The sequence below is a fragment of the Dromiciops gliroides genome, chromosome 2 (genome assembly GCF_019393635.1).
Source record: "Dromiciops gliroides isolate mDroGli1 chromosome 2, mDroGli1.pri, whole genome shotgun sequence".
NCBI lineage: Eukaryota > Metazoa > Chordata > Mammalia > Microbiotheria > Microbiotheriidae > Dromiciops > Dromiciops gliroides.
In genome coordinates, this window is record NC_057862.1 from 309,668,090 (window position 1) to 309,694,716 (window position 26,627).

General features: G+C 40.5%; 2 protein-coding genes across 4 annotated transcripts in view; both read left to right on the forward strand.

The window, feature by feature from the left end:
* The window catches only part of LOC122740813 (protocadherin alpha-C2-like), a 275,331-nt gene that overhangs the window by 6,905 nt on the left and 241,799 nt on the right, over positions 1-26,627 (forward strand). The window contains exon 1 of one of the 3 annotated variants that reach the window (XM_043983556.1): positions 4,875-7,421. The exons of 1 other annotated variant lie outside the window; for it this stretch is intronic. In XM_043983556.1, coding sequence (XP_043839491.1) covers positions 5,034-7,421 — 2,388 coding nt within the window. In that variant the 5' untranslated portion in view covers positions 4,875-5,033. Of the gene's footprint in view, positions 1-4,874; positions 7,422-21,329; positions 23,814-26,627 lie in introns of those variants that run through there. One more of the 3 variants, XM_043983555.1, reaches the window with a different exon arrangement.
* Positions 13,788-16,289, forward strand: LOC122741964 (protocadherin alpha-8-like). Its single transcript, XM_043985894.1, is given in 2 exon segments — positions 13,788-16,171; positions 16,173-16,289. Coding segments are annotated over 2 exon segments (2,391 nt in total). The 5' UTR covers positions 13,788-13,897.

Consider the following 26,627-nt stretch of genomic DNA (forward strand, 5'->3'; position numbering starts at 1 on the left):
TATTTATTTCTAGAAATATATTTGCTAAATATTTTTATGAGAGGTTTATGATTTACTGTTCATTCTCAATACTGCTGTGACATATGTACCCATAAATCTCTTTGACAAGTAACACATTATTCCATGTAATACATCACATATAAGTCCATTAACACTATAAGTTCCAAATTCCACCTCTTCTTCTTACAATTAAAGCATACCTTGTTAATAACTTTTATGGGATGAAAAAAAAACCAAGGTTATCTTTTCTATATCACAGTTCTTCATCATCAGCTATGAGTGTCATATGAGTATATGTGCAAATGGTTTTCTTGTCCTCATTCTTCTTGACATCCTGGCAACATCTGATAACACTGGCCATTCAACTTATTTTTTTTTTGTGAGGAAATTGGGGTTAAGTGACTTGCCCAGGGTCATACAGCTACTAAGCGTTAAATGTCTGAGGCTGGATTAGAACTCAGGTGCTCCTGAATGCAGAGCTGGTGCTCTATCCATTGTGCCACCTAGTTGCCCTCGGCCATTCAACTTTTGAAAAAAGCTTTACTCATGCATTTAGTGTTTGCATAACCATCACTTCTGAATATACTCCATTCTCTTTACTTTCCCTTTTAACAAAGGAAAATAAACTAGTAATCAAAAACACCTCTCAGTAATTTGGCTTTTCAAATTTAGGCAGATTTATTCAACTGTTCTAAAAATCCTAAAATCCTCATTATCCCCTTGAAAATTCACATCCATTTCCTCCAGTAGTGAAAAGAAAATACACTTTCTCTGTCCTGGAGTTCCCTTTCCTACTCTATTCCAATCTTCAAGATGTAGCTCCAATTTTACCTTGAGTTTTCCTTGGTAATGTCAGCCACATTTATCTCTTGCCCCTTTGTGATGATCCACTATACATTGTATGTAGTCACATTTTCTTTTCATTTGGTTTTACTTAGTCTAGCATAGTATAGCATACTGGCTTCCATTGTTTTCTTTTCTTTTCTTTTCTTTTGTGGGGCAATGAGGATTATGTGACTTGCTCAGGGTCACACAGCTAGTAAGTGTCAAATGTCTGAACTCAGGTCCTCCTGCATCCAAGGCCAGTGCTTTATCCACTGCACCACCTAGCTGCCCCTTGCATTGTTTTCTAATTGTATTTCAAGATTTAGCCCAATACATTGGGATCTTGTGCGGTGCTCATGTATGTTAGTCACTTTCTGCATTTCTGGTTGTTTTCAAAATGAACTGAGTTCTCAAGGACTATTTGATCAGGATTCAAGTTCTAAGAGGTCATTCCAAGTAGGAAAAGTCTCAAGTATAGGCCAAAGGATGGATTTTCTTTTTGTCAAGAATGGGGTTGCCTATCTAAAACTGCAGAAAATTGTCACCAGAGGTTTTGCTTCTACATGATTATTTTGATCCTTAAATCATTTATTAAGGCATGGAGGAGCTGTAACTTGCATAGATGGAGGAAATATCCACACAGATAAAGTCACAGATTCTTTTTTTTTTTAAGTCACAGATTCTTGAAGTATTGGAGAATAAATGTTGATTCTTCCCACATGTTCTATAGGACAAAAGTTTGTGGGTTTGTGCAGAAGTTATTTTTCACTTCAGTCTTGAAATCAGAGTGATAAACAAAAAGGCCAAAATTACATGACAAAGCATTTGAGGGCATCCTTTATCTTTTCATGTGGATTCCTGTGATGATAAGGTTGATGTCTCAAAGAAACTTCCTTAGTTTCAAATGATTCTAACAGCTAATAAAAAGAGTCTTATAGATTTCTAAGTCATGTACATTTATCTGTAATTTGGGAGATTTTATGAACCAAAGGATTCCTTTCCTTTATATTTGTATGCAAATAAAGTCAGTGGCTTAATATTGATCTACTTGAATAATCTTCATTTCTCTCTCTCACTCTCTCTCTCTGTCCTTCTCTGTTTCTTTCTCTCTCTGTCTCCATCTCTCTCTGTTATGGGAAATTCTGCCTATTCCAAGATATTTCAGAAGAGTTATAAGTTTAAACATTTGTTATCCTAAACCTCTGGGTCACGAATCTGAAATATAATTTATGAGATATTTTATACTAAATGATAGAAAATAACAAAAATGTACCCATACAAATATCTAAAAGGCAAATTTCATATTAATGAAGTAAATTGCTTATTAATGACAAATGGAACTTTGTTGAGGAACAAAATTGAAAAGACAAGTGGAAATGAAGTACATCAGACTTTTATGTTTTGATTACTTATGTGGTACTCCCTCTGAGACCTACATTCTCCCATTTCCATGATTCCTATTCACAGATTTGATTTCCTTGAAGGATGACAGTTACCTTGGATCAAAGGTACTCAGTGGGTTCACACTCTTAAAACTATAGCTTATGAGTCTTCTCTGGTACAGTTACCTTTAATAGTAAGCCAGAAGGTAAAATTGGCTCAAAACAAGCTATTTACCAAGGTGTCATAGTAGGAAGAGAAATGACAAACTACCCTTCTCTCAACCTGATGCACACTCTACCACAAATATACACAATGTAGAAATAGTGAGTGCAAACTTGGAGAACATTTTTAGTGAGGTACACATATAGGAAACTCATGTGTCCAAGGCAACACCTAATTATTGTTCTGCTGGATCTTAATGCTATTTCTTTTCCAGTAATATACTCACCTTCTTCCCATTATCCCACCTCAAGGCATCTCTATTGTATACATTATTTATCTTGGCTCACTGGGCTTGCTATTTTTGGAAGTTTTTAACTGTCAGTGCTAACTATCCCTAGCATTCATGATTGATTCTCTTTCCTCCTTGTTGAGCCCTATTCTTTTAAGCTATTTCCTACTTTACTACTCTCTGATTAATGTAATTTTTCTTATGGGGTGAGTATTTGTTGCAAGATCCTATGGCTGATGGTGAAAGAGAACCCCCATCTCTCTTATTATCTGCATTGAATCTTACTGCTGTTGACAAACAGATTTTAAAAGCCACCAAAGGCATAACCAATCTTATGACAGCCTGTGACAAGCTTCCCCTCTACTTCCTTAAGGAAAATTTCTTCATACTTCATAAAAGGATAGGGACTGGTCTTTTCAGTTTGTTTAAAGATTAGCACCTCATCTCTCTGTTACCTGCTCCCCTTAGTGAAATTTCATCAATTGGTATGTGTGGAGGTTTCAGTTGGTCAGTATCAACTTTCCCCACCCCCATCCCTCAACATACTTGAAAATGCATCACTCTTTAGTTTTTTTTCTTTATGAACCACATTTTTCTTGCAAGAAAATATGAGAAAAAACAATCTTTTTTCTTTTTTCTGTTTTTGTTCAATGAAAACTAATTATTTTTCCTTTCCCCATAACATGGGCATTTCCCAAGAATCTATCTTTTGACTTCCTTTTTTTCTCTTTCTTTTTTCTCATTGGCCCTCTCACCACCATGCAGATGATTCTCAAATCTGTGCTTTTTTTGGTTTTGTTTTTTTTGCAGGGCAATGGGGGTTAAGTGACTTGTCCAGGGTCACACAGCTAGTGTCAATTTTCTGAGGCCAGATTTGAACTCAGATACTCCTGAATTCAGGGCTGATGCTTTATCCACTGTGACACCTAGCTGCTCCTCAAATCTGTTTTTTAAGCCTTGATCCCTCTTCTGAGCTCCTTCTATGATATGACATCTCCATCTGGATATTTCACCAGCAACCTTGAACTTGATGTGTCTCAAACATATCTTTATCTTTGACTCTCTCCTCCACCATTTGCTTTTCCTGATTTCAGCTAATCTGTTTGAAACAGCATCATTCACTTAGCCTCACATTCATGGAGTTATTTCTTATTCTTTCCTCTAAATTACCTCTCATAGTCCATTAGTTACTGAATCCTGGTGATAATTCATCCTCAACATTTCAAATCTATCTTTCTCTCTATTCCTACTGCCAGCCCTTATCATGGTATAAAGTTCAAAGAGTGCTGTATATTGAATTAAAATACTTGCTCTTCCACTTTTTTGTCTTTTCTGATCATGGGAAGTCACAACCTATTTGGGACTCCTGAACCTGTTAAAAAAGGGATGAGGCTAAGCTAAGTGGTGCTCTTCAGCTCTAAATCCTATGATCTCAGTATTGGTTCTTTCAAGAAAATTTAATTTGATCTCTTCCCCCCCCCCCCTTTTTCCTTTTTTTGGCGGGCAATGGGGGTTAAGTGACTTGCCCAGGGTCACACAGCTAGGAAATGTCAAGTGTCTGCGGCCAGATTTGAACTCAGGTCCTCCTGAATGCAGGGTCGGTGCTTTATCCTCTGCACCACCTAGCTGCCCCCAAAGGAATCATGGCCTCAAAAATTTTATTGTAGTGAAAATGAAGAAATTTTTTTCTGGACACTTTGTTGAGAGGTTACATTAGCCAATACAACTGAATTTTTATCCAGGAAATAAATATATAGTTTTTTTCCCAGAATATATTGGCATAATATAGTCTTTAGTGACTATGGGAAAGTGTTATATGGGCTACATAAAATGATTCAAAACATCTAAAAGGGAAAGACAATAGAAAAACTAGAAAGTAACCGGTAGAATGGAGCATACATTAGCTGTGACTGTATTAGAGGAATGAATGGACAGGGCATTGGCATGAGTGAGTGGACAGGGAATGTTGATGAGAACCCAGAGGGAAATACTGAAAAGCTATAATGGATTTTTTTCTTGAAGTTATTTTAAATGAAAATTTTTCTTAAGTAAGATTAGCTTGGCTACATTACTTTTCAATGTTAACTTTTCAGTAAGACATTAATTAAAATATACAGAGGACAATGAAAATAAAGACTTAGGTCTCACTTACATACTAATCCACAAAGTGTCGCTGTAGAACCAGGAATCTTTCTAGACGCAGGAAAAACACTGATTTTCCTGACTGGGAAGACAGACGCTCCTTTTCGTCTCCACGTCAGAAGAGCTGAGAACCACGGACAATGTGAGATTTAGATTTAAGGAATCATAAGCAATCGTATGCATTTATGGGAGACGGGCCCTTGATCCAAGGGTAGAAAAAAAGGGATTTGAGATGATTGCTAAGTCTAGAGGCTTCCTGGCTTCCGGGTATCTGCTCTTCTCCCTTCTGTTACACACAGCTTGGGAGGTGGGGAGCGGCCAGGTCCATTACTCCGTGCTTGAGGAAGCAAAACACGGTACGTTCGTGGGGCGAATCGCGCAGGACCTGGGTCTGGAGGTCGGGGAACTGGTGTCTAGGCTGTTCCGGGTGGTGTCCAAGGGCCGCAGGGACTACTTGGAGGTAAATGTGCAGAACGGCATCTTGTTCGTGAATTCGCGGATCGACCGGGAGGAGCTGTGCGGTCCCAACCCTGTTTGTAGCATCCACCTGGAGGTGATCGTGGACAAACCTCTGCAGGTTTTCCATGTGGAGGTGGAGATCAAGGACATTAATGACAATCCTCCCGTGTTTTCCGCAACACAAAAGAATCTGTTTATTTCTGAATCCACCCCACTTGAATCTAGGTTTCCGCTAGAGGGCGCATCGGATGCGGATATTGGAGAGAATGCTTTGCTGACCTATAGCCTCAATCCTAATGAATATTTCATTTTGGATGTAAAGAAAAAAGATGAGAAAATGAATTCCCTTAAGCTTGTTTTGAAAAAAGTCTTAGATAGAGAGGAAACCACTGAACATAATTTGTTACTGACTGCCACTGACGGAGGAAAACCAGAGCTCACGGGTACCATTCAACTGCTGATCACAGTGCTGGATGTGAACGACAATACCCCAGAGTTTGAGAGGTCAGTTTATAAAGTGAGGTTATTCGAAAATGTTCCGGATGAGGCATTGGTGACGAAAATGAAAGCCTCAGATTTGGATGAAGGATTAAATGCGGAAATTACTTATTCATTCACTAGTGATGTTTCCCCCAATGTACAGAGCAAGTTCCATATTGACCATGTCAATGGTGAGATCAAGATAAAAGGAAATATAGATTTCGAAGAAACAAAATTATTTGAATTTCAGGTAGAGGCTACTGATAAGGGGTCTCCTCGCATGGTTGGCCATTGTACAGTCCTGGTCGAAATCATAGATATCAACGATAATGCCCCTGAAATTTCCGTGACATCGCTGTCGCTTCCTGTCAGAGAGAATGCCCCTTCAGGCACTGTTATCGCCCTCATCAGTGTGTCTGATCGTGACTCTGGAGCCAACGGGCAGGTGACTTGCTCCCTGTCACCCTCAGGGCCCTTCACGCTGGTGTCCACCTTCAGGAATTACTATTCCTTGGTACTGGAGGGTCCCGTGGACCGTGAGAGTGTGCCTGATTATGAACTGGTGGTGACAGCCAGAGATGGCGGGACGCCGGCTCTGTGGGCCACTGCCAGCGTGTCAGTAGACATCGGTGACGTAAACGATAACGCACCTGCTTTCGACCAGCCTGTGTATACTGTGTTCTTGAGGGAGAACAATCCGCCCGGCTGTCACATCTTCACTGTGTCTGCGTCGGACCCTGATGCTCAGGAGAACGCACTAGTGTCTTACTCCCTAGTGGAGCGGCGGGTTGGGGAGCGTCCACTGTCGAGCTACGTGTCTGTGCACGCGGAGAGTGGCAAGCTGTACGCCTTGCAGCCCCTGGACCACGAGGAGCTGGAGCTGCTAGCGTTCCAAGTGAGAGCCCGTGACTCAGGCTTCCCTCCTCTGAACAGCAACGTGAGCCTGCAAGTGTTCGTGCTGGACGAGAACGACAACCCGCCGGTAGTGCTGCCGCCTCATTCTGGCCTTAGCCCAGTGACTGAGCTGGTGTCGCAGTCGGTGACTGCGGGGCACGTGGTGGCGAAGATCCGAGCTGTGGATGCGGATTCAGGCTACAATGCATGGCTGTCTTATGAGCTGCTGCCAGAGGTGGGCGTCCGTCGCTGCCCTTTTCGCGTGGGTCTGTACACTGGCGAGATCAGCACTACGCGGGCCTTGGAGGAGTCTGATGGGCCGAAGCAGAAGCTGCTGGTGTTGGTGAAGGATCACGGGGATCCCGTGTTGTCTGCCACAGCTACTGTGTTGGTATCCCTGGTAGCAAGCGGACAGACCCTGAAGACCTTTAGTGCAGGCCATGCAAAAGTGAAGGAGAGGGTTATGAAAGAGGCACCTCTGGTGGATATTAACGTATATTTGATCATAGCTATCTGCTCGGTTTCTAGTTTATTGGTGCTGAGCTTGTTGTTCTATGCAGCAATGCGGTGTTCTGCGCCTTTGGAGGGCCTCTACTGTGCAAGAAAGCCTACTGTAGTGAGTTCGAACGATATAGGGAGTTTGTGTTATTCTCAGCAGCGGCAGCCAAAGATTTGCTCTGGAGAGGGAGTCGCTAAGAGAGACCTAATGGCCTTCAGTCCCAACTTCCCTCCGTGTTTGGGGGACAGAAGTCAGCAGCAGGAAATGGTTCCAGAACCTTCTGGGAAGGTAAGTCTTAATTCCTACATCTTAGATAGTCTTTATTAGCAATTAAAAAATAACTTTTGAAAAATTCCTACCAAAATTTTCAAGCCTCCTCCCCTCAAAACACACAGAAGTTTCATTCTCCATTTCACAAACATCTAATGTAACGTTAAATTTGCCTTTGTGACATTGAGATTTGTTAGAGATAAGTGGTATTTGAATGATAATGAGCAATACTCAAATTCTGCTGTTGGGGATAGTTTTAGTTCTTCGAAGTACTGACTTCTGTTTTTTTTTTTTTCATGAAAAGATGTTTCATGTACCAGAAGTAAAAATTCCACTTGGATGAACTGTATACTTAAAAATTTTTTGTGCCGTCTTCTAGGAACTCCCCCACTCCCCCAACTTGACCATCGCAAATTTGTATGTAGGTTTATTCCCCAGTGCATGACTACTTCCCAGGTTTCATGGGTATACTTTGGGCTCTAAGGCAGTCGTCAAGTGCACGGACTTGAACAGTCATCCAGGAAACACTCAAAGTCTCAGAACAAGAGTGTTTACTGAGATGGTATAGTAGCTTCAAAACATCTCTCTTCTCTCTTCCTCCCACTCCCTCCATCCCTCCCCCCCTCCCCCATCTGAAGCTCACTTTCTCAAAGATACTTAGGAAGAGTGGACACTGTAGAGTGCACTGACAGTCAGGCTTGTAACATGTAACATGTAGCCCAAGTAATTCATGTCTCTGATACTTTTTGTCTGGACATCACAATCATTTCAACTCACACCCTTATTTTCCATGATAAACTAGATTCTTCAAGGATTTTGATTCCACTGTTTCCTTCCTGTCTTTGGGTAAAACTATGCTTTTTTTTAATCACTTTTTGCTTTAGGTGAGAGTTATATTGATGTGTTAAATTTGCAGCAGTACTCCATCAAATGTCTTTCTTATCTAGCCCTCAAATTTTAGTCCCAAATTTTATCTTGAGTTATTTTATGATTTAAAGTCATAAATGCGTAGATAGGGAATAGGGTGTTGATGATCAGGTTCTGTTGCCTGCTTCATTTTCACCTTCCTCACTACCCCCCCACCCCCACCCCAACTGAATTTGTCTCTAGCATCAGTTATTAGTTTCTGCTCCATTTTGGCTACTTATTAGTAAACTAGATTAATTATTTTTCTGTAGTCAAGGTTATTAATGACTCATTTTTTCTTGCCCTCAGGCTTAGTCACCCTTATGGTGGCTCCTTTATTTGCCTATCAAACTACAAACCTCAAATATTGATACAGGTATCCTACAGAAAACATATTAATGGAAAAAACTAATTGGCTATTCAAGCGAAATATTTATTAAGTGCTTACTACTACCATGCATTGTGCTAAGCACTTGGAATACAAATGCCAAGAGAAAGACTGTCCCAGCTCTCAAGGCTGAAAAGCCTTGGGGCAGGATGGGGAGAAGGGGGTTGAAGTATCCCAGATCCTGGCAGAAATATATTTATATATTTAGGTTGCAATAACTGGCAGAAAGCCAAAATTCTATCCCTGTACTCACAAAATGTGCAAAGACTTAGATAAATTACTTCCCCATATTGAATACAGATGCTCTTTGGAGGATTTGTGGGAGGCCATAGATAAGAAATGCAAACCATGAGGTATGGATGAGTTGCAATATGTAGCACTAAAAGGAAAACACAGATTGACATAACCTTACATCCATTGGAATAATGAATTATACTAATTTTAAAATCCTATTAAGGGCAGCTAGGTGGCACAGTGGATAGAGCACCGGCCCTGGAGTCAGGAGGACCTGAGTTCAAATCCGACCTCAGACACTTAACACTTACTAGCTGTGTGACCCTAGGCAAGTCACTTAACCCCAATTGCCTCGCCAAAAAAAAGAAATCCTAGTAAGTTTTTGGCCCACATTTGTATAAGTAAAATTAGTTACATTTCACACATTTAAGTTTGAGAAGAAAGAAAGAAAGAATTATTCTGTCATTTGTCAACATTTAATTTGCATGGAAAGCATAGGCATTGTGTTGATGCCCATGGTGAATCTTGCTATTGCTCTTTGGGAAACCTGAAATTTTATTTTTCAGAGATTGTAGTGTTGTCTAATTTATAGCTTCACTTGTCAAATGTTGGTGTTAAAAGAATGTTTTTGAGTGTGTCTGTGTGTTGGGGAGCAGCTTGGAATCATGCAATGTCACAAAGAGTTCATCTAATCTTTCTTTTCTTTTATTTCTATTTAATACTGGGTTTCAGTTCATAGTCTCAGCTCATTGTCCAACTATAGCTCTCACGAAACTGATTAATGCAGTGGGATGTTAGTTAAATTGCCTGTCTAGGGTTGGTTTTGTCATGAGGGAAATAAGTGGTGGTGGGGGTCCTTAGGCATTCCTCTTTAAAGAATTACAACTCTCATACACAATCCAATTATAATAAAGATGGTCTTTTATTTGGGTCCTGGAGAAAGTGACCAAGAGGGAAGTCAAAGATTTTGCTTCAAGGGGAGGAAATAGCTTAGAGACATCTTTTTCCTCAATAGGAAGGGAGGCCAAAGCTTTTATAGAGAGTGGATGGGGTGACCACGTGACAATGGAAAGTTCCTTTTGGGGGTGGGGAAAGTGTGAATGAAGGGCGGGACATTTCTTTTGGAATGATAGCCCCGATCTCTGGAGTTATCTCGGTCTCCTAGCTAAGGTAGTAGCCACTCCCAACTGACTTCCCTGCTATAGAATTCAACCTCCCCCTACTTCTTAGGTGTGTCCATCCTGATAGCTAATTGGCCACTCTAAACTTTAGTAGTCCCTTAATTTAATCGAATATGTCCCAACCCGCAAGTCGGTTTGATTCTTTAATTTTCCTTTGTGGACTGTTAGGCCAATCTCTTTTGGGTAGCTTGTAGATAGTGTTGAGGGGCCTGTATTCCTTTTGGAGCTTGATATAATTAGCAGAATGTCTTCAGAAAATAATAACATTTGGAGGACTTTGCCCTTTTGGGAATCCCTTTAACAGAAAAATCTTTCTGTTTAAAAAATATTTTCTTTGTTGAAAATGTTGTATGGTAAAATCATTCTATCTTTCCCTATTCCTGGAGTATGACGTCTATTCTCATCTGAACCTCACCAAGAATCCCTTCTACATCACCATCAAAAAAGGTGTCCATCCACCCTTCACTTTTATATCTTGAGTGAGGGGCAACCCACTACCTGCCATGACAATCTATTCCACTTTTGTATAGCTAGAATTTTTAGGAAGGTTATACTTACAAAAAGTGTAAATGTTACTCCAGTTATTTACACTTATAACTCCTTTTTCTGGGACCTCCTGTAAGGCCAAGAAATCTGATTCCTGTTCACTGTGAAAGTCCTTCAGATACTTAAAGATAGATTTCATGTTTTTCCCTTTTTCGTACTCTTCTTTCTTGGTTCATTAAAACAATCCTTGAATTGTAGAGTCCCCAATCCATTACCAGTAGTGATTACCTTTGTCTGAACACCCTCTGGTTTATTAGTATTCTTCCTAAAATATGAACTTGGGAGCTGAACACTATACTCCAGATGTTCTCTAACCAAAGAGAAGAGTATAGACATTAATTTCAATGTTATTTACACCAATTTTCTGAATGCAGCCTACAATTTAATTAGCTTTAGTCACTCTGATATTGCATTGTTGAGTCTTCTCTTTGAAGTTGACCAGAACTGCCAGATCTTGTTCATGAAAACTGTTTTTATTGATGCCTCCTACTTCTCATGTTTATAAAGTTGATTTTAAAATTAAAATATAGAGCTGTTCAATAATCTGTTAAATTTTACCTAACTAATTCAGTCCATATTCCGATCCTGTAGGTATATGGTTGGATATATAAGTTCTCATACAAGGTGTTAGCTATTCATTTCAGATTTATGTAATTTGAAATTTTGATAAGCATGCCATCCTGGTCATTGATGAAAATGTTAAACAGAACCAAGAATATATACTTTTTTTTAGGCAATCAGGGTTAAATGACTTGCCCAGGGTCACACAACTAGTAAGGTCTGAGTCTGGATTTGAAAGCAAATCCTCACTCCAAGGCCAATGTTCTATCCACTCTGCCTTCTAATTGTCTCCTCCAAGAATAGATCCTTGAAGTTCCCTACCAGAGACATAAGTCCAAAATGACACCAAGCCATTAATGATTATTGTTGATATCTGGTCATATAAACAATTCTAAAATCACACAACTCTACTATTGACGTGCCCACATTGCTTCGTCTCCTTAATTGGGATAGCATGAAAAACTTTGTCAAATGCATTACAGTAATTTGGTCAAGCTATGTCTATAGAATTATCCTATCTTAAGTCTAATAAAAAAAGGCTATGAATTAGTTTGTAAGTCATCTTGGCTCTAAGTAATTGCCACTTTCATTTCTAGATACAGACTAACCAGTTTCTTAAGAATGTGTTCTAAATCCTTACCAAGTATTGAAGTCAAGTTTACCAGTTTATATTTTTGAAGACTTCATTCTATTGCCATTTAAAAAATCAGGACAACACCTTCCAGTTCTGTCACATATCTCTTGTTCTTTATGATCTTTCAAAGATCATTGACAGTAGCTCCATAATCACAATTGCCAATTCTTTTAACAGCTTGAGATTCAATTCAAAAAGGCCAGGTGACTTGAATTGATCCTTTGCATTTAGGTGCCTTCTTACAATTTCCCTTCTTATCTTCAATTTTTACTCCTTATTGACCATTTTTCATGCTGTCTTTTCCAGTCCAAATCTCATTTTTTTTTTTGTAAAGAAAATTGAAGCAAAGTGAAATGGGGATTAGGACAAATCAGAAGAAGTTTCTTGCGTGAGAAGCAAAACCAAAGATGACCAGATAACAGGACGGACAGATAAAGGAATCAAGGGACTATTAAAAATTTAGATGGACCGACTAGATACCAGGACAGACATAGGGAAAGAGTAAGGAGAGATAAAATTCTATAGCAGCAAAGTCAATTAGGCATGGCTACTACCTGACTGGAGCTAGGAGACAGATAACCCTAAAGGTCAGAATCATCATTTTTTAAAAAATCCCTTCCACTCTCAGGAACATGACAAGAATCCAAGCTTTCCCCACCCCACCCCAAAAGGAAACTTTCCAGTTTTCAAGTGCACACCCTATCTTTCCTCTATAAGAGCTTTTGCCTTCCTTCTGTTCAAGTAGAATGTTTCTAAGCCCTCCTCTCCAAGGAGTAAAGTCTTTGACTTCCTACTCGGTCATGTTTCCTAGAGTCAAATAAAAAGACCACTTTAATTCTAATTGGACTGTATTTGAGAATGTAATTCTTTATTAAGGAATATTTAAGGATCACCACCTCTCCCCTGTGACATAAAGTAAGGGTTGATTAATTCTGCTTTTCTGAAATTGTGTGTTATCATTATCATATCTATTCTGAGAAGGACTATTATCCCTTCCTTGATCCTTCTTTTTCTCCCACAATGGAGTAAAATGTGTTTAGGTTGTCCTTAATACTCTGCTAAAACTACAGATAGAATACATCCAACAGTTACTTGAAAATGTAGGGCTGGAGCTCAGGAGAGTCATTATAGTCGGATTGTAGATTTGGGAGTCAAATATGCTCAGATAATTTAATCCATAGGAATATTACAAAAAGAAAGACCATTGAAAAGCAAGACAATAGGGTGTGGCACATTCAGAAAATCAGCAACTTAAGATATTTCCTTCAGCACTGCTTTTTTCCTGTCTTGTTTTCCCCTGGTGTTTCAAGACATATGCATTTCCTGTATATACACTTTTAAACGACTAAATTCATTATCCTTTCTGATTGCAATGCATTTATTATCAATATTTTAAAAAACCGCATGGAGAAAGGTCAAAATATGTTTTCTGTCTGTCTTCACATTGTCTACAACACTTTGAATGGTTCCTACTTCCCTACCATATCATACTGTTTATCTCACCATATATGTTAAGAGATCTCTTATTATGTTTAATATTTTTGGGTGCAAGGACTACTAAATCACGTATCTATTAAAGGAGTCTAGGTATTAGTGCTTTGCATATAATCATATAATGGATGTGAATATGAAATTTTAAAAATGAACAAAGACTCCATTATTTCTACATTTAGGTAGTAGAATACATTGAAAAGGATAATATTGCTTTCTGAAATCGTGAGAATAATGGTCTTATGTTTCAATAGAGGCTCAAACGTGGGGAAATAGAGGATAGGATATAATTTTTATTGCAAATACTATAACTTGAATTACTGGATTGTGTGAGTACCACTTATTATCGGCCACATGATGTCGCTGCCTACCACGAAATAGTCTTTTAAAGGCAGGTCAAACCTCACATTAAACATTGGAATGATCTATTCAGTCGGCGATGCTGAATGATGGCGGATGCAGCGGAATGTGTTTGAAAAAATCAAAGAACAATATTTACCTTTATTCTCTAAAGATGATTCATTGATTAGAACAATTCCACGGAGGATTTGCGATGTTTTTTTCCTGGGCAGGCAGCCTGGGAAGCCGGCATCTACTGTTTTCATTTATGCTCTATACAGCCTGCGGAGTCGGGAACGGCCAGGTCCATTACGCGGTACTGGAAGAGGCAAAACACGGTACATTCGTGGGGCGCATCGCGCAGGACCTGGGTCTGGGGGTCGGGGAACTGGTGTCTAGGCTGTTCCGGGTGGTGTCCAAGGGCCGTAGGGACTACCTAGAGGTAAATGTTCAGAATGGCATTTTGTTTGTGAATTCGCGGATCGACCGGGAGCAGCTGTGCGGCCGCAGCCCTGTTTGTAGCATCCATCTGGAAGTGGTTGTGGACAAACCTCTCCAGGTTTTCCATGTGGAGGTGGAGATCAAGGATATTAATGACAACCCACCTGTGTTTCCAGTGAAGGAACAAAAGCTGTTTATTCCAGAATCCAGGTTGCCGGACTCTAGGTTTCCGCTAGAGGGTGCATCTGACTCAGATATTGGGACTAATGCTTTGCTTACGTACTCGCTCAGCATGAATGATTACTTCATTCTAGATATAAACTCAAAGAACGATCAAGACAAATTGGTAGAGCTGGTATTGAGGAAACCTCTAGACAGAGAAGAAGCTTCTGGGCATCACTTAATACTGACAGCCACAGACGGAGGCAAACCTGAACTCACAGGCACCGTGCAGTTGCTCATCACAGTCCTGGATGTGAACGATAACGCCCCCACTTTTGAACGATCAGAGTATGAAGTGAAGATATTAGAAAATGCAGCCCATGGAACGTTAGTGATCAGACTGAATGCCTCCGATGCGGACGAGGGCATCAATCGGGAGATATTGTATTCTTTCAATAGCCTTGCTTCACCTGTGATTAAAGATAAGTTTCATATAAATCCAGATACAGGAGAAATTACGATTCAAAGAAATTTGGACTTTGAAGATGTAAATTCATTCAAATTTCGAGTTGACGCAACAGATAAAGGAAATCTGCCCATGGTTGGACATTGTACTATCCGAGTGGACGTCCTAGACATCAATGATAATGCCCCAGAGTTGGCGGTGACATCACTGTCACTTCCCGTCAGAGAGGATGCTCCTCCAGGCACAGTTATCGCCCTCATTAGTGTGTCCGACCGGGACTCTGGAGCCAACGGACAGGTGACATGCTCGCTGTCACCTTCCTCGCCCTTCATGTTGGTGTCCACTTTCAGGAATTACTACTCCTTGGTGCTGGAGAGCTCCGTGGACCGCGAGAGCATGCCGGTTTATAAATTGGTAGTGACAGCGAGGGATGGCGGATCACCAGCGCTCTGGGCCACTGCTAGCGTGAGTGTGAGTATTGCTGACGTTAACGACAACGCGCCTGCCTTTGAACAGCCTTCGTACACCTTATTTGTGAAGGAGAACAACCCACCCGGCAGTCACATCTTCACAGTGTCTGCATCGGACCCTGATGCTCAGGAGAACGCACTAGTGTCTTACTCCCTAGTGGAGCGGCGGGTTGGGGAGCGTCCACTGTCTAGCTATGTGTCTGTGCACTCCGAGAGCGGGAAAGTGTACGCCTTGCAGCCTCTGGACCACGAGGAGCTGGAGCTGTTGCAGTTCCAGGTGAGCGCCCGCGACGCAGGCTTCCCTCCTCTGAGCAGCAACGTGAGCCTGCAGGTGTTCGTGCTGGACGAGAACGACAACCCGCCGGTAGTGCTGCCGCCTCACGCTGGCCTTAGCCCAGTGACTGAGCTGGTGTCGCAGTCGGTGATTGCGGGGCACGTGGTGGCGAAGATCCGGGCGGTGGATGCGGATTCAGGCTACAATGCATGGCTGTCTTATGAGCTGCTGCCTGAGATGGGCGTTGGACGCAGCCCTTTTCGCGTAGGTCTGTACACTGGAGAGATCAGCACTATTCGGGCCTTGGATGAGTCGGATGGACCGAAGCAGACACTCCTTGTGTTGGTGAAAGATCATGGAGAGCCCTCATTGAAGGCCATAGCAACAGTGACTGTGTCACTTTTAGAGACTGGGCAGGCGTTTAAAGGTTCTTCTGTGGTTTCTGGGGACCTAGCAAAGACTGGCATAGGACAGAAGGCGCTGGTGGATGTGAATGTCTATCTGATCATTGCCATCTGCTCAGTGTCCAGCCTGTTGGTGTTGAGTCTACTGCTATATGTAGCACTCAGGTGCTCTTCGCCCCAACAGGGCTTTCATGGGCCTGGGAAGTCCACTCCTATGTGTTCAAACACTGTTGGGAGCTGGTCTTATTCCCATCAGCAAAGACAGAAAATTTGCTCAGGGGAGGGCACTGCTAAGAACGACCTCATGGCTTTCAGCCCGAATCTTCCACCATGTCTGGGTTCTCAGGATGGAGAACAGGCAGAGCACATGCAGAACTTGGGGAAAGTGAGTATGAATTTCTACCTTTGACAACATCTTATATGGAGATTCAGGTATTTAGAAAATTATCCCATTTACCTAAATTCCTTTTAAAAATAGAGATATACTATATTGCTTTAACATTTAATTTTGTTGACATTAAGTGTTCATTTTCAGTAATGGAATATTTTAAAATTAATTATACATATGTGTGTGATAAGCACGAAATCTTTGAGTGGAACAAAGGTTAATAGGGAATTCTTGCCACTGAAGATTTTTAGTCAATCTATCTTTTGGGGAGCTACTCGATTAATCTTTCTTATGCATAGATCAAGTGATTAGTCTTTCCACCCCATTTCCCTGGTCTTTAGGGGCTCTCTTTCCCCTATAGAATTCATTTAACTGTCATTCAAGGTCCTCTGGAAGTCAGTAGTTATTCTAAATGTTAAAAGTTATGTCATATTACTTTTCTCCACACATTGTTCTTTATTTACTTATTTGTCTGTCTGTCTGTCTAGTTATCTATTGGTGAGTACTTTTCTCCACACACTGTTCTTTAGCAAGACACAGAATGCTTTGTCCTCCAAACATTCCTTCAGATATCTTTAGTCTTTCTTGTGCTTGGTTTCATATTGCATTAGCCCTGGAATATCTTTCCCATTTGCCTGTTGAATTACTATGAAATTGAAACCCACTTCCTTCCCTCCTTCTTTCCTTCTTTCCCCTTTTCCTTCCTTCCTTCCTACCTTCCTTTTCTTGAAAAAAGCATTTATTTTAACTTGAAAAATTTGACTTCTAAATTCTATCCCTCCCTGCAACCCTGTAAATTTTGCATGTGAGATAATGAAAAACATATTTCCATATTAGCTATGTTGCAAAAGAAGAAAAATAAAGCGAAAAAATTATACTTTAATTTTTCTTCAGAGTTAATCAGTTCTATCTCTGGAGGAAGATAGAATTTTTCATCATTAGTCTTTGAGAATTATCTTGGATGATTGTACTGATAAGGGTAGCTAACACTTTCACAGTTGATCTTTATGATATTTCTATTGCTATATACAGTTTATCTCCTAGTTTTGATGACTTCACTCTTTGTAAATTTATATAGGTCTTCTTGGGTTTTTCTGAAGCCATGCTCTTCATAATTTCTTATAACATGATAGTATTCTATCACAGTCATATATTATAATTTGTTCAGTCATATCCTTAAATTTCTTTAAATATCTTTAAATGTATTTCTTAAATTTCCAATTTTTTGCTACCACAAAGAGAGCTGCTATAAATATTTTTGTACATATAGGTCTCTTCCCCATCCTCCTTTTTTTCCCCACCTCTTTGGGATACAGACCTAGGAGTGGTATTGCTGTGTGAAAATGATATGCATAGTTTTGTTTCGTTTTTAGCCCTTTAGTCATAGTTCCAACTTATTTCCTCAGAGTGGTTGCAATAGTTCATAACTCCAATGGTGCATTATAGTAGTTCTTTTTCCATATCCCCTCCAGCATTTGTCATTTTACTTTTCAGTAAATCAATCTGATAGCTGTGAGGTGGTGTCGCAGAGTTTATTTAATTCGCATTTCCCTAATCAATAATGATTTAGAGAATTTTTTCATGTCACTATTGATAGCTTTGATTTCTTTTTCTTGAAAACTACCTGTGGGCGCAGCTAGGTGGCACAGTGGATAAAACACTGGCCCTGGATTCAGGAGGACCTGAGTTCAAATCAAGATGCCCCTGGATCTTTGGTTTATAAAACACTAGATTACTGTGGTCATTTACTACTATGTATTATGTACCTAATCTATACCCCTGATCTACCAGACTATTTCTTAGTCAGTAACCAACTATTTGATGATTACTGTTTATAACATAGTTTGAAATATAGTATTGCTAAGTTCCCTTCCTTAATGGTTTAAAAAAAATTGATTCCCTTGATATTCTTTTTGTTTGTTTTTTGCGAGGCAATGAGGGTTAAGTGACTTGCCCAGGGTCACACAGCTAATAAGTGTCAAGTGTTTGAGGCCGGATTTGAATGCAGGTCCTCCTGAATCCAGGGCCCGTGCTTTATTCTTCGATATTCTTGACCAAAACCACCTCTTTCAAGAAGCCTTCCTTGTTTCCATATGTAAATTCCTCTCTTATCCTCAAGACCTCCAATAACAATTTGTTTTGCTATTGCCAAAATGTGATTAAAATATAGCTTCATTTTCTGTGTATTATAGTGATCACCTAAATACCATGAATTTGGTCTAAGCCTTACATCTTCCCATAATTGAATATAGTGCATTTTAAATGTCACGTACTTAAGAAAAGTTGATAAAAAAGGATTTATTAGTAAAGTGAATAGACCTGTTCTCTGAAAATATGAACGACAAAAATCAATATTTTACCAGGATAAACTATTATTTACAGAATCGATTTCTTGGCTGTCACACTTGGGCATGATTAAAACCACGTTCTTTCGAGGGGGAGCTAGGTGGCACAGTGGATAGAGCACTGGCCCTGGATTCAGGAGGACCTGAGTTCAAATCCAGCCTCAGACACTTTACACACTTACTAGCTGTGTGACCCTGGACAAGTCACTTAACCCCAATTCCCTCACCAAAAAAACAAACAAACAAAAAACAAACCACGTTCTTTCATTTCTTCTGAACTTTAGATTTTCAGTATCAGTTTCCTAACACTACTCTCAAGGGTGGCTTTCTTCTTCAGACCTGAAAATTTATGTTTGGTTTTGATACATCTCCTGACCATTCTTTAAAAAATGTTATTAAGTACTTCACTTAGTTTTTACTCAGTGATATATTTCTTCTAATTAATTTTGTGTCCTTAGTTTTGATTTTGATGACATCATTTTTGTCATTTGTAAATTTAATCACCAAATATAAACATAAGGACCAAATAATAGATTTATCATTGAGATTGTGAATAGTACTTTTATTGGTCAGAATAGACAAATTTCATGGGAAGACTTTTAGTAATATTATTTATAGAAAACATAGAAAATCTTATTGATTACATTTAACTTAATATCTAATATTTATCTCTTTTTTTGGGAATTAATTCAGACATTATCTCTATGATGGCCAAGGGATATTGGCCATTTTTCCAGATCAGGCACATTTCTGTTTGTTCTGGGCACAGATTAGACTGTTGATAAGCATCTAAAGATTGGTCAGGATTATTATTTCCCTTTCTCATATCTTGCATGTCTCTAAACTTTTTGCTGTTTTCTCTAATTCCTTAAGGTTCCTTATTTGTGCAGAAGACATATTGGTGGTTAATAATATGAAAGGACAGGGATTTTCTTCACTAACTGCCAACGTGTTTGCTAAATCCATTAATTTTATGAGAACTCTAAATTTGAATCTCTGAGAATCAGATTCTGCAATATATACTTGTAGTCATAACATCATGTCAGAAATATTATTTGTTAATATTGGCGATCAGAGAGGCAAGAGTCACTAAAGAGTAATTCATGTATAACTATGTTTTTCTTCTTTCTTTAGAAGTAATAAGGGTAGGGAGATTTGAAAAAAAGGGGAAAAGAACTAAAATTTTATAGGAGATGACATGACACAACCACCTTGGTGCAGGGCCTCATCAATTCATGCCTGAACAATTGTTGTTTCCTTAATGGGTTTGTTTGCCACCAGTTTTCTATTCATCCTCCACTCAGCCGACAAAGTGATCTTCCTTAAGTGTAGATTTTACCATGTCACCCTTAGGAAACTCCAACGGTTCCATATCATTTTTAGTATTGGTTATAAAATCCTATTTATCCTAGAAAGTCCTTGATACATTGCCCCTCTACCTTTCTAGTCATCGTACACCTTACATAATCCTTCAACCTCCCTCCCATCCCCAAACTCTATAATCCAGTGCCATTGGCCTCTTTGCATTCCCTCAAACTAAACACCACATCTCTTGGCTCTGGGCATTTTCTCAGGTTGTCCTACTAGTATGGAATACTTTTCCTTCATACTCCTCTCCATCTCCTGGATTCCCTCACTTCCTGCAGGTCCTAAATACAATCCCAACTTCTACAAGAAACCTTTCACAATCTTTCTTGTTTTGTTTTTTAGTGAGGCAATTGGGTTTAAGTGACTTGCCCAGGGTCACACAGCTAGTAAATGTTAAGTGTCTGAGGTCGGATTTGAACTCAGATACTCCTGACTCCAGGGCCAGTGCTCTATCCACTGCGCCATCTAGCTGCCCCTCACAATCTTTCTTAATTGTAGTGCCTTCCTTCTGTTGATTATTTCTAATTTATCTTGAATATGAACTTTTAATAAGGATTTGATTGCATGTTATCTCCCCCCCTTGAAATGAGAGCTCCTTGAGAGCTGGGCCTGTGTTTTCTCTTTCTTTGGATCCTAAGTGCTTAGCATAGTGCCTGGCAGACAGTGGCATACAATATTTATTGGCTTTTTGAAAATGCATCATAAATATTTGAAAATGCACACATTGTTACAATACTTCAAGGTTTATGAAGTGATTTCATTGTCCAACTACCATTACCGGCTCTGAGAGGGTAAGTGATTTGGCTAAAGCATCAATAAGGAGCCATCAGGAATCAGACCCAAGTCTTCTTACTCTTCTGACTCTCACACACAGCACTCTTCTAAAGCCTGAACATTTTCCAGCTCTATAGCAGGAAGTAATAAGCTAATTTTCTTTTCTTACTACATCATCTACTTTATGAATATTTAAAACCAATTTAACTTCACAAGAGAAGCAAAGCACCATTTCCTTCATAGTAGAGCAGCAGAAGCAGTAACGATGCTAGTTTCTTTCCTTCGAGGGAAAAACTGAAGAAAAACTGGGAAAAACTTCAAGAGCTCGCAAAATCCGAACAATAAAAAAACACGAGTTTATGAAACAATTAAGTGGTGGGGTATATACGAATTATTTTATACCATAAAGAAAATATTTGACTTACGCTTTGCTGCCACATGATGTCGCTGTCCACCACGGAATATCGCTGAACAACATCTTTTTGGATCTTGGAAGGAGGCTTTGTTTTGTCGTTAAATGATGCAAAGCAGTGTCGGATGCTGCAGAATAGGAGTGGAGGAAACCGGCATACACATTTACCTTTACTCTAATATTTTATCTACCCTTTGGAATAAAGGAAAGAGTGTTTGCGATGGTGGTTTCCTGGCGAGGCGACTGGGGCGCCCAGCAGTTGCTGCTCTTATTTCTGCTCCACACATTCTGGAAGGCAGGGAGCGGCCAGGTCCATTACTCAGTGCAGGAAGAAGCGAAACACGGTACGTTCGTGGGACGCATCGCGCAGGACCTGGGTCTGGAGGTCGGGGAGCTGGTGTCGAGGCTGTTCCGGGTGGTGTCCAAAGACCGCAGGGACTACCTGGAGGTAAATGCGCAGAATGGTATTTTGTTTGTGAATTCGCGGATCGACCGGGAGGAGCTGTGCGGTCGCAGCCCTGTTTGTAGTATCCACCTGGAGGTGATCGTGGACAAACCGCTGCAGGTTTTTCATGTAGAGGTGGAGATCAAGGACATTAATGACAACCCGCCAGTGTTTCCAGTGAAGGAACAAAAGTTGTTTATTTCAGAATCCAGGTTGCCGGACTCTAGGTATCCTCTAGAGGGAGCTTCTGACCCAGATATTGGCTCTAATGCTTTACTTACTTACAGGCTGAGCGCCAATGATTACTTTATTCTAGAAGTAAAATCAAAGAATGACCAAAGTAAATTGGTTGAGCTAGTGCTGAAAAAACCTCTAGACAGAGAGGACGTTCCTGAGCATCACTTAATACTGACAGCCACCGATGGGGGCAAACCTGAACTCACTGGCACAGTGCAGCTGCTCATCACAGTTCTGGATGTGAACGATAACGCCCCGACTTTTGAGCGATCAGAATACGAGGTGAAGATATTAGAAAATGCAGACAGTGGGACATTAATGATCAGACTGAATGCCTCAGATGCGGACGAGGGCATCAATCGGGAGATATTGTATTCTTTCAATAGCCTCGCTTCACCTGTGATTAAAGACAAATTTCATATAAATCCAGATACAGGAGAAATTTCAATTGAAGGACACCTGGATTTTGAAGATGTTAATTCGTATGAAATTCGAGTTGACGCGACAGACAAAGGAACTCCTCCAATTATCGGTCATTGCACGGTCCTGGTGGAAGTCCTGGACGTCAATGATAACATCCCAAGTATCACAGTGACATCATTGTCGCTGCCAGTCAGGGAGGATGTCCCTCCGGGGACAGTCATTGCCTCAATCCGTGTGTCTGACCGAGACTCTGGAGTCAATGGGCAGGTGACTTGCTCGTTGTCACCCCCGGGGCCCTTCGCGCTGGTGTCCACGTTCAGGAATTACTACTCGCTGGTGCTGGAGGGTTCTGTGGACCGCGAGAGCGTGCCGGCCTACGAGCTCGTGGTGACTGCGAGGGACGGCGGGAAGCCAGCGCTTTGGTCCACGGCCAGCGTGTCTGTGGCCATCGGAGACGTGAATGATAACGCGCCAGCCTTCGAGCAGCCTGTGTACACAGTGTTTGTGAAGGAGAACAACCCGCCAGGCAGTCACATCTTCACAGTGTCGGCGTCTGACCCGGATGCGCAAGAGAACGCGCTGGTGTCTTACTCGCTGGTGGAGCGGCGGGTGGGGGAGCGTCCGCTGTCGAGCTACGTGTCTGTGCACTCGGAGAGCGGGAAAGTGTACGCCTTGCAGCCCCTGGACCACGAGGAGCTGGAGCTGCTGCAGTTCCAGGTGAGCGCCCGGGACGCAGGCTTCCCACCCTTAGGCAGCAACGTGAGCCTGCAAGTGTTTGTTCTGGATGAAAACGACAACTCTCCGGTGGTTCTGCCCCCTCACTCAGGGTCCGGAGCAGGTGCGGTCCCGGTAACTGAGTTGCTATCGCAGTCGATGACAGCTGGCCAGGTCGTGGCCAAGATCCGGGCAGTCGACGCGGACTCTGGTTACAATGCGTGGCTGTCTTATGAGTTGCAGCCGGAGGTGGGCCTTGGTCGCAGCCCTTTTCGCGTGGGGCTGTACACGGGTGAGATCAGCCTAACACGGGCTCTGGAGGAATCTGACGGGCCGAGGCAGACGCTGCTGGTGCTGGTGAAAGATCACGGAGAGCCAGCCCTGTCCACCACGGCCACTGTGTGCGTGTCAGTGGTGGAGAACGGACAGACTTCAAAGGCTTTTTCAGGGGCTTCGGGGATCTCGGCCAAGGCTGGTGTGGGAAAAGAGACCGCGCTGGTGGATGTGAATGTCTACTTGATCATCGCCATCTGCTCAGTGTCCAGCCTGTTGGTGCTGAGTCTACTGTTGTACGTGGCGCTTCGGTGCTCCGCACCTCCACAGGCCTCGTATGGGCCTGGGAAGCCTACACTGGTGTGCTCAAGTGAAGTGGGGAGCTGGTCTTATTCTCAGCGGCGGCGGCAGGTTTGCTCTGGCGAAGGGGCGGCCAAGAACGACCTTATGGCCTTCAGCCCTAACCTCCCTCCTTGTCCTGTTTCTGGGGAAAGAGGCCAGAAGCAGGAGGCTGGCTCGGATAACTCAGGGAAGGTGGGTGACTACTGATTATGCATTTTTATTTCTGTTTAGGTGTAAATTACTGTTTCCCTCAAAATGTTCCGTAATTCTCGTGGCTCAATCGTCATCCTTTCAAATGTTGATTTTTCCTTTTTCAAATTATGTTTTCCATGATAACATTTCATAAATGCTCTTTTTTGTCTTCTTCCATCAGCTGCTCATCCAGCTTCTCCTCATCTTTCTTCACATTCTCCTCCTTTGTTCAGTATGTCTCGTCATGGATTAATGTTTTCATTTATCTTTTTCTTACAATGTAAAATTGGCAACGTATTTTTTAAAAATCGAAGTCTTTTTTTTGACTAGTTCCGATCACACCTCTCTATTATTGGAAAAAAACCACCCTCTCACACCTTTATTTTATGCGATATATATCATTGGTGAGAACAATGTTGAGCATATTTAAGTTCTGTTTTTCCCCCCAATGTGTTCCATTTATTTGATAGGTAAAACCAATGTTTGGATAATAATCTTTAAAGATACGTGGTTGTTTTGTGTTAATCAAATTGCATAGCCATTGTGAAGAATAATTTGTAAAACATAAAATTAATTATCTATGCTTTAGTTTGCTACCCTTTAAATATAACTTTAAGGTTGAAAAATGTTTTGTATATATTATTGCATTTGATCATCCAAACAATCCTGTGAGGTAAGTGCTATTATTGTACCCATTTTACAAATGTAGAAACTGAATTATTTTTGCTATAGGGATTCACATAATATGTCACTGAATCCAATTGACTGCTTTTTGTGAATGGATGACATTTTGTTGGTTACTTCAAAGCCAAAACTATTATAGAGTCTCTTGGAAGAAAGAAACTCTTGAAAAGTTGGCCTTGTTGATCCACATGGGAAAGACCAAATGAATGAATGATGTTTGTTTCCTAGATATCTAGGCATCATCTTAATGGTTTTCCTATGCAGTTTCTGCAACAGTGTATCTTGGCTAAATAATACAGATGAACATTGTACTAGTTTCAGAAGTGAAAAGGAGGATACTGAATTTCCTCTAGAGAGTTGCAAAGCACTTACTGATACCAAATTTCCTAGAAAACCAAAGACCTATCCTTTCAACAGAAACATTTTACTGGTGATGCTGAATAAAAGTAAAACCAAGAATGCCACTGCCTCTCAAGAAGTAAAGGTAAACATCATACAGCAAGGAATGGAAAGGTGAATTATGAATGTGAGCAGCCTGAAACAGAACCAATGATGAGATCTGAAGGAGCTTAAAACATATCATCAATGAATTGCATGACAGTAAGAGGAGATGGATTTGTCATATGACAAGAGAAATGGGTAACAGATGGATAGTTAGTCAGGGTGCTTTAGCTTTAGCTGTTGTGAGAAATCAAAGAAGGCTTCAATCATGTTGGGTACATCCTTTGTGACTCACTTGTGTATATTGGGATTCCAGTTGCAGAGGATGGACAGACATTGACAGGATTCTCTATTATATGTGAGTCAATATATCCATTTAAATGTTTGAGTTTGGACTCTTTTGGGGTCCTAATCTGTTGGTGAAATATTGCATTTTCATTGGGGCAAAAATTGATTTCAAAGTTATTAAATGTCATTATTCAATTATTATTTACTGTCTAATGGATAAAGTCCTGCTCTGAGATTTCACCGTGGAAAGATGTTGACTTTGAATTTTATGAAGGCCCAAACTACAAAACTAATCTCCCCAAAGCTTTTATTCTAGCACATGAAACACTGCATTTATACTGTTAGTTAATTGTAGAGAGGCTAAGCCCCAGAAAATTGACCTCCAGATAGTGGAATATTTGGTCACATCAACTCATGAAATGCCATCAGTTGAAATATTTCAATTTATATTCGTTGATGGAGTGCCTGGCTGATGAAATAATGACATTTTTTGAACTCTTATATTCTACATAACAAGATCTTATTCAAGAACCCTCGTATTAAGAGATATCCTAGAATTCCTGTGCCTTTGGGAGAACTGATCCATGAAGAGCTTTAGTAGTTGAGATGTAACTGGCAGTGATGTTGGTCGTGAAGAGACTGAAAATTCCTTGTTCAATTCAACATAGTTAATAGAGGTCTTTAGGATAAAACGTTATAACTATCTGGTGAATATTCCACAGCACCATTTCTATTGCCACTGTTTATTTCCTATGAACCTTTTTAATGCAAATCAATCACATACTGATGAGATCAAAATAGCCTAGAAGATGCCTCAGATTAAGCAAGCACTTTCTCTCTTTGAAATATTATATGATATAATTAACCAGGTCAACACAGCCTTACAATTTAAGCTTCTTTTAAAAATCTTTGTCTAAGAGGATGGTGGAAGTTGACAACCAGTGTTAACTCCTAAAACAGTGAACAGCAGTGGACTGAAGAACTTCACAGAATGATTGGTGACAGACTCAACTAAGCTAAATAATCAGGATGGCATTTGAGAATGAAAGTCAGAATACAATAAAGACATAAAAAGAAGTCATTAATGACAGAATTCTATAACCCTCTTTTCTCCATCAAGGACAGTGGGATGAGCAAAGTCCCTGATGTAGCGTAGCATAAAGAAGTAGAAGTGACATTAAAGAAGAGAAAGGGAGGAATAATTGGACTAGAAAAAATTTTTTTTGGATGCCATTTTGAGGCTAAGTAATTGAATCTCCAGCTGTCTGAAAGAGAGTAGGATACCAAATGCTTATCAACTAATTTATATATTCTATTTTCTGCAAAAGCTTCACATATTCACTTATTGAAGTCTTCCATGATGAATGGAACAAGGAAGCTCTTTAAAATTATTTTATACAT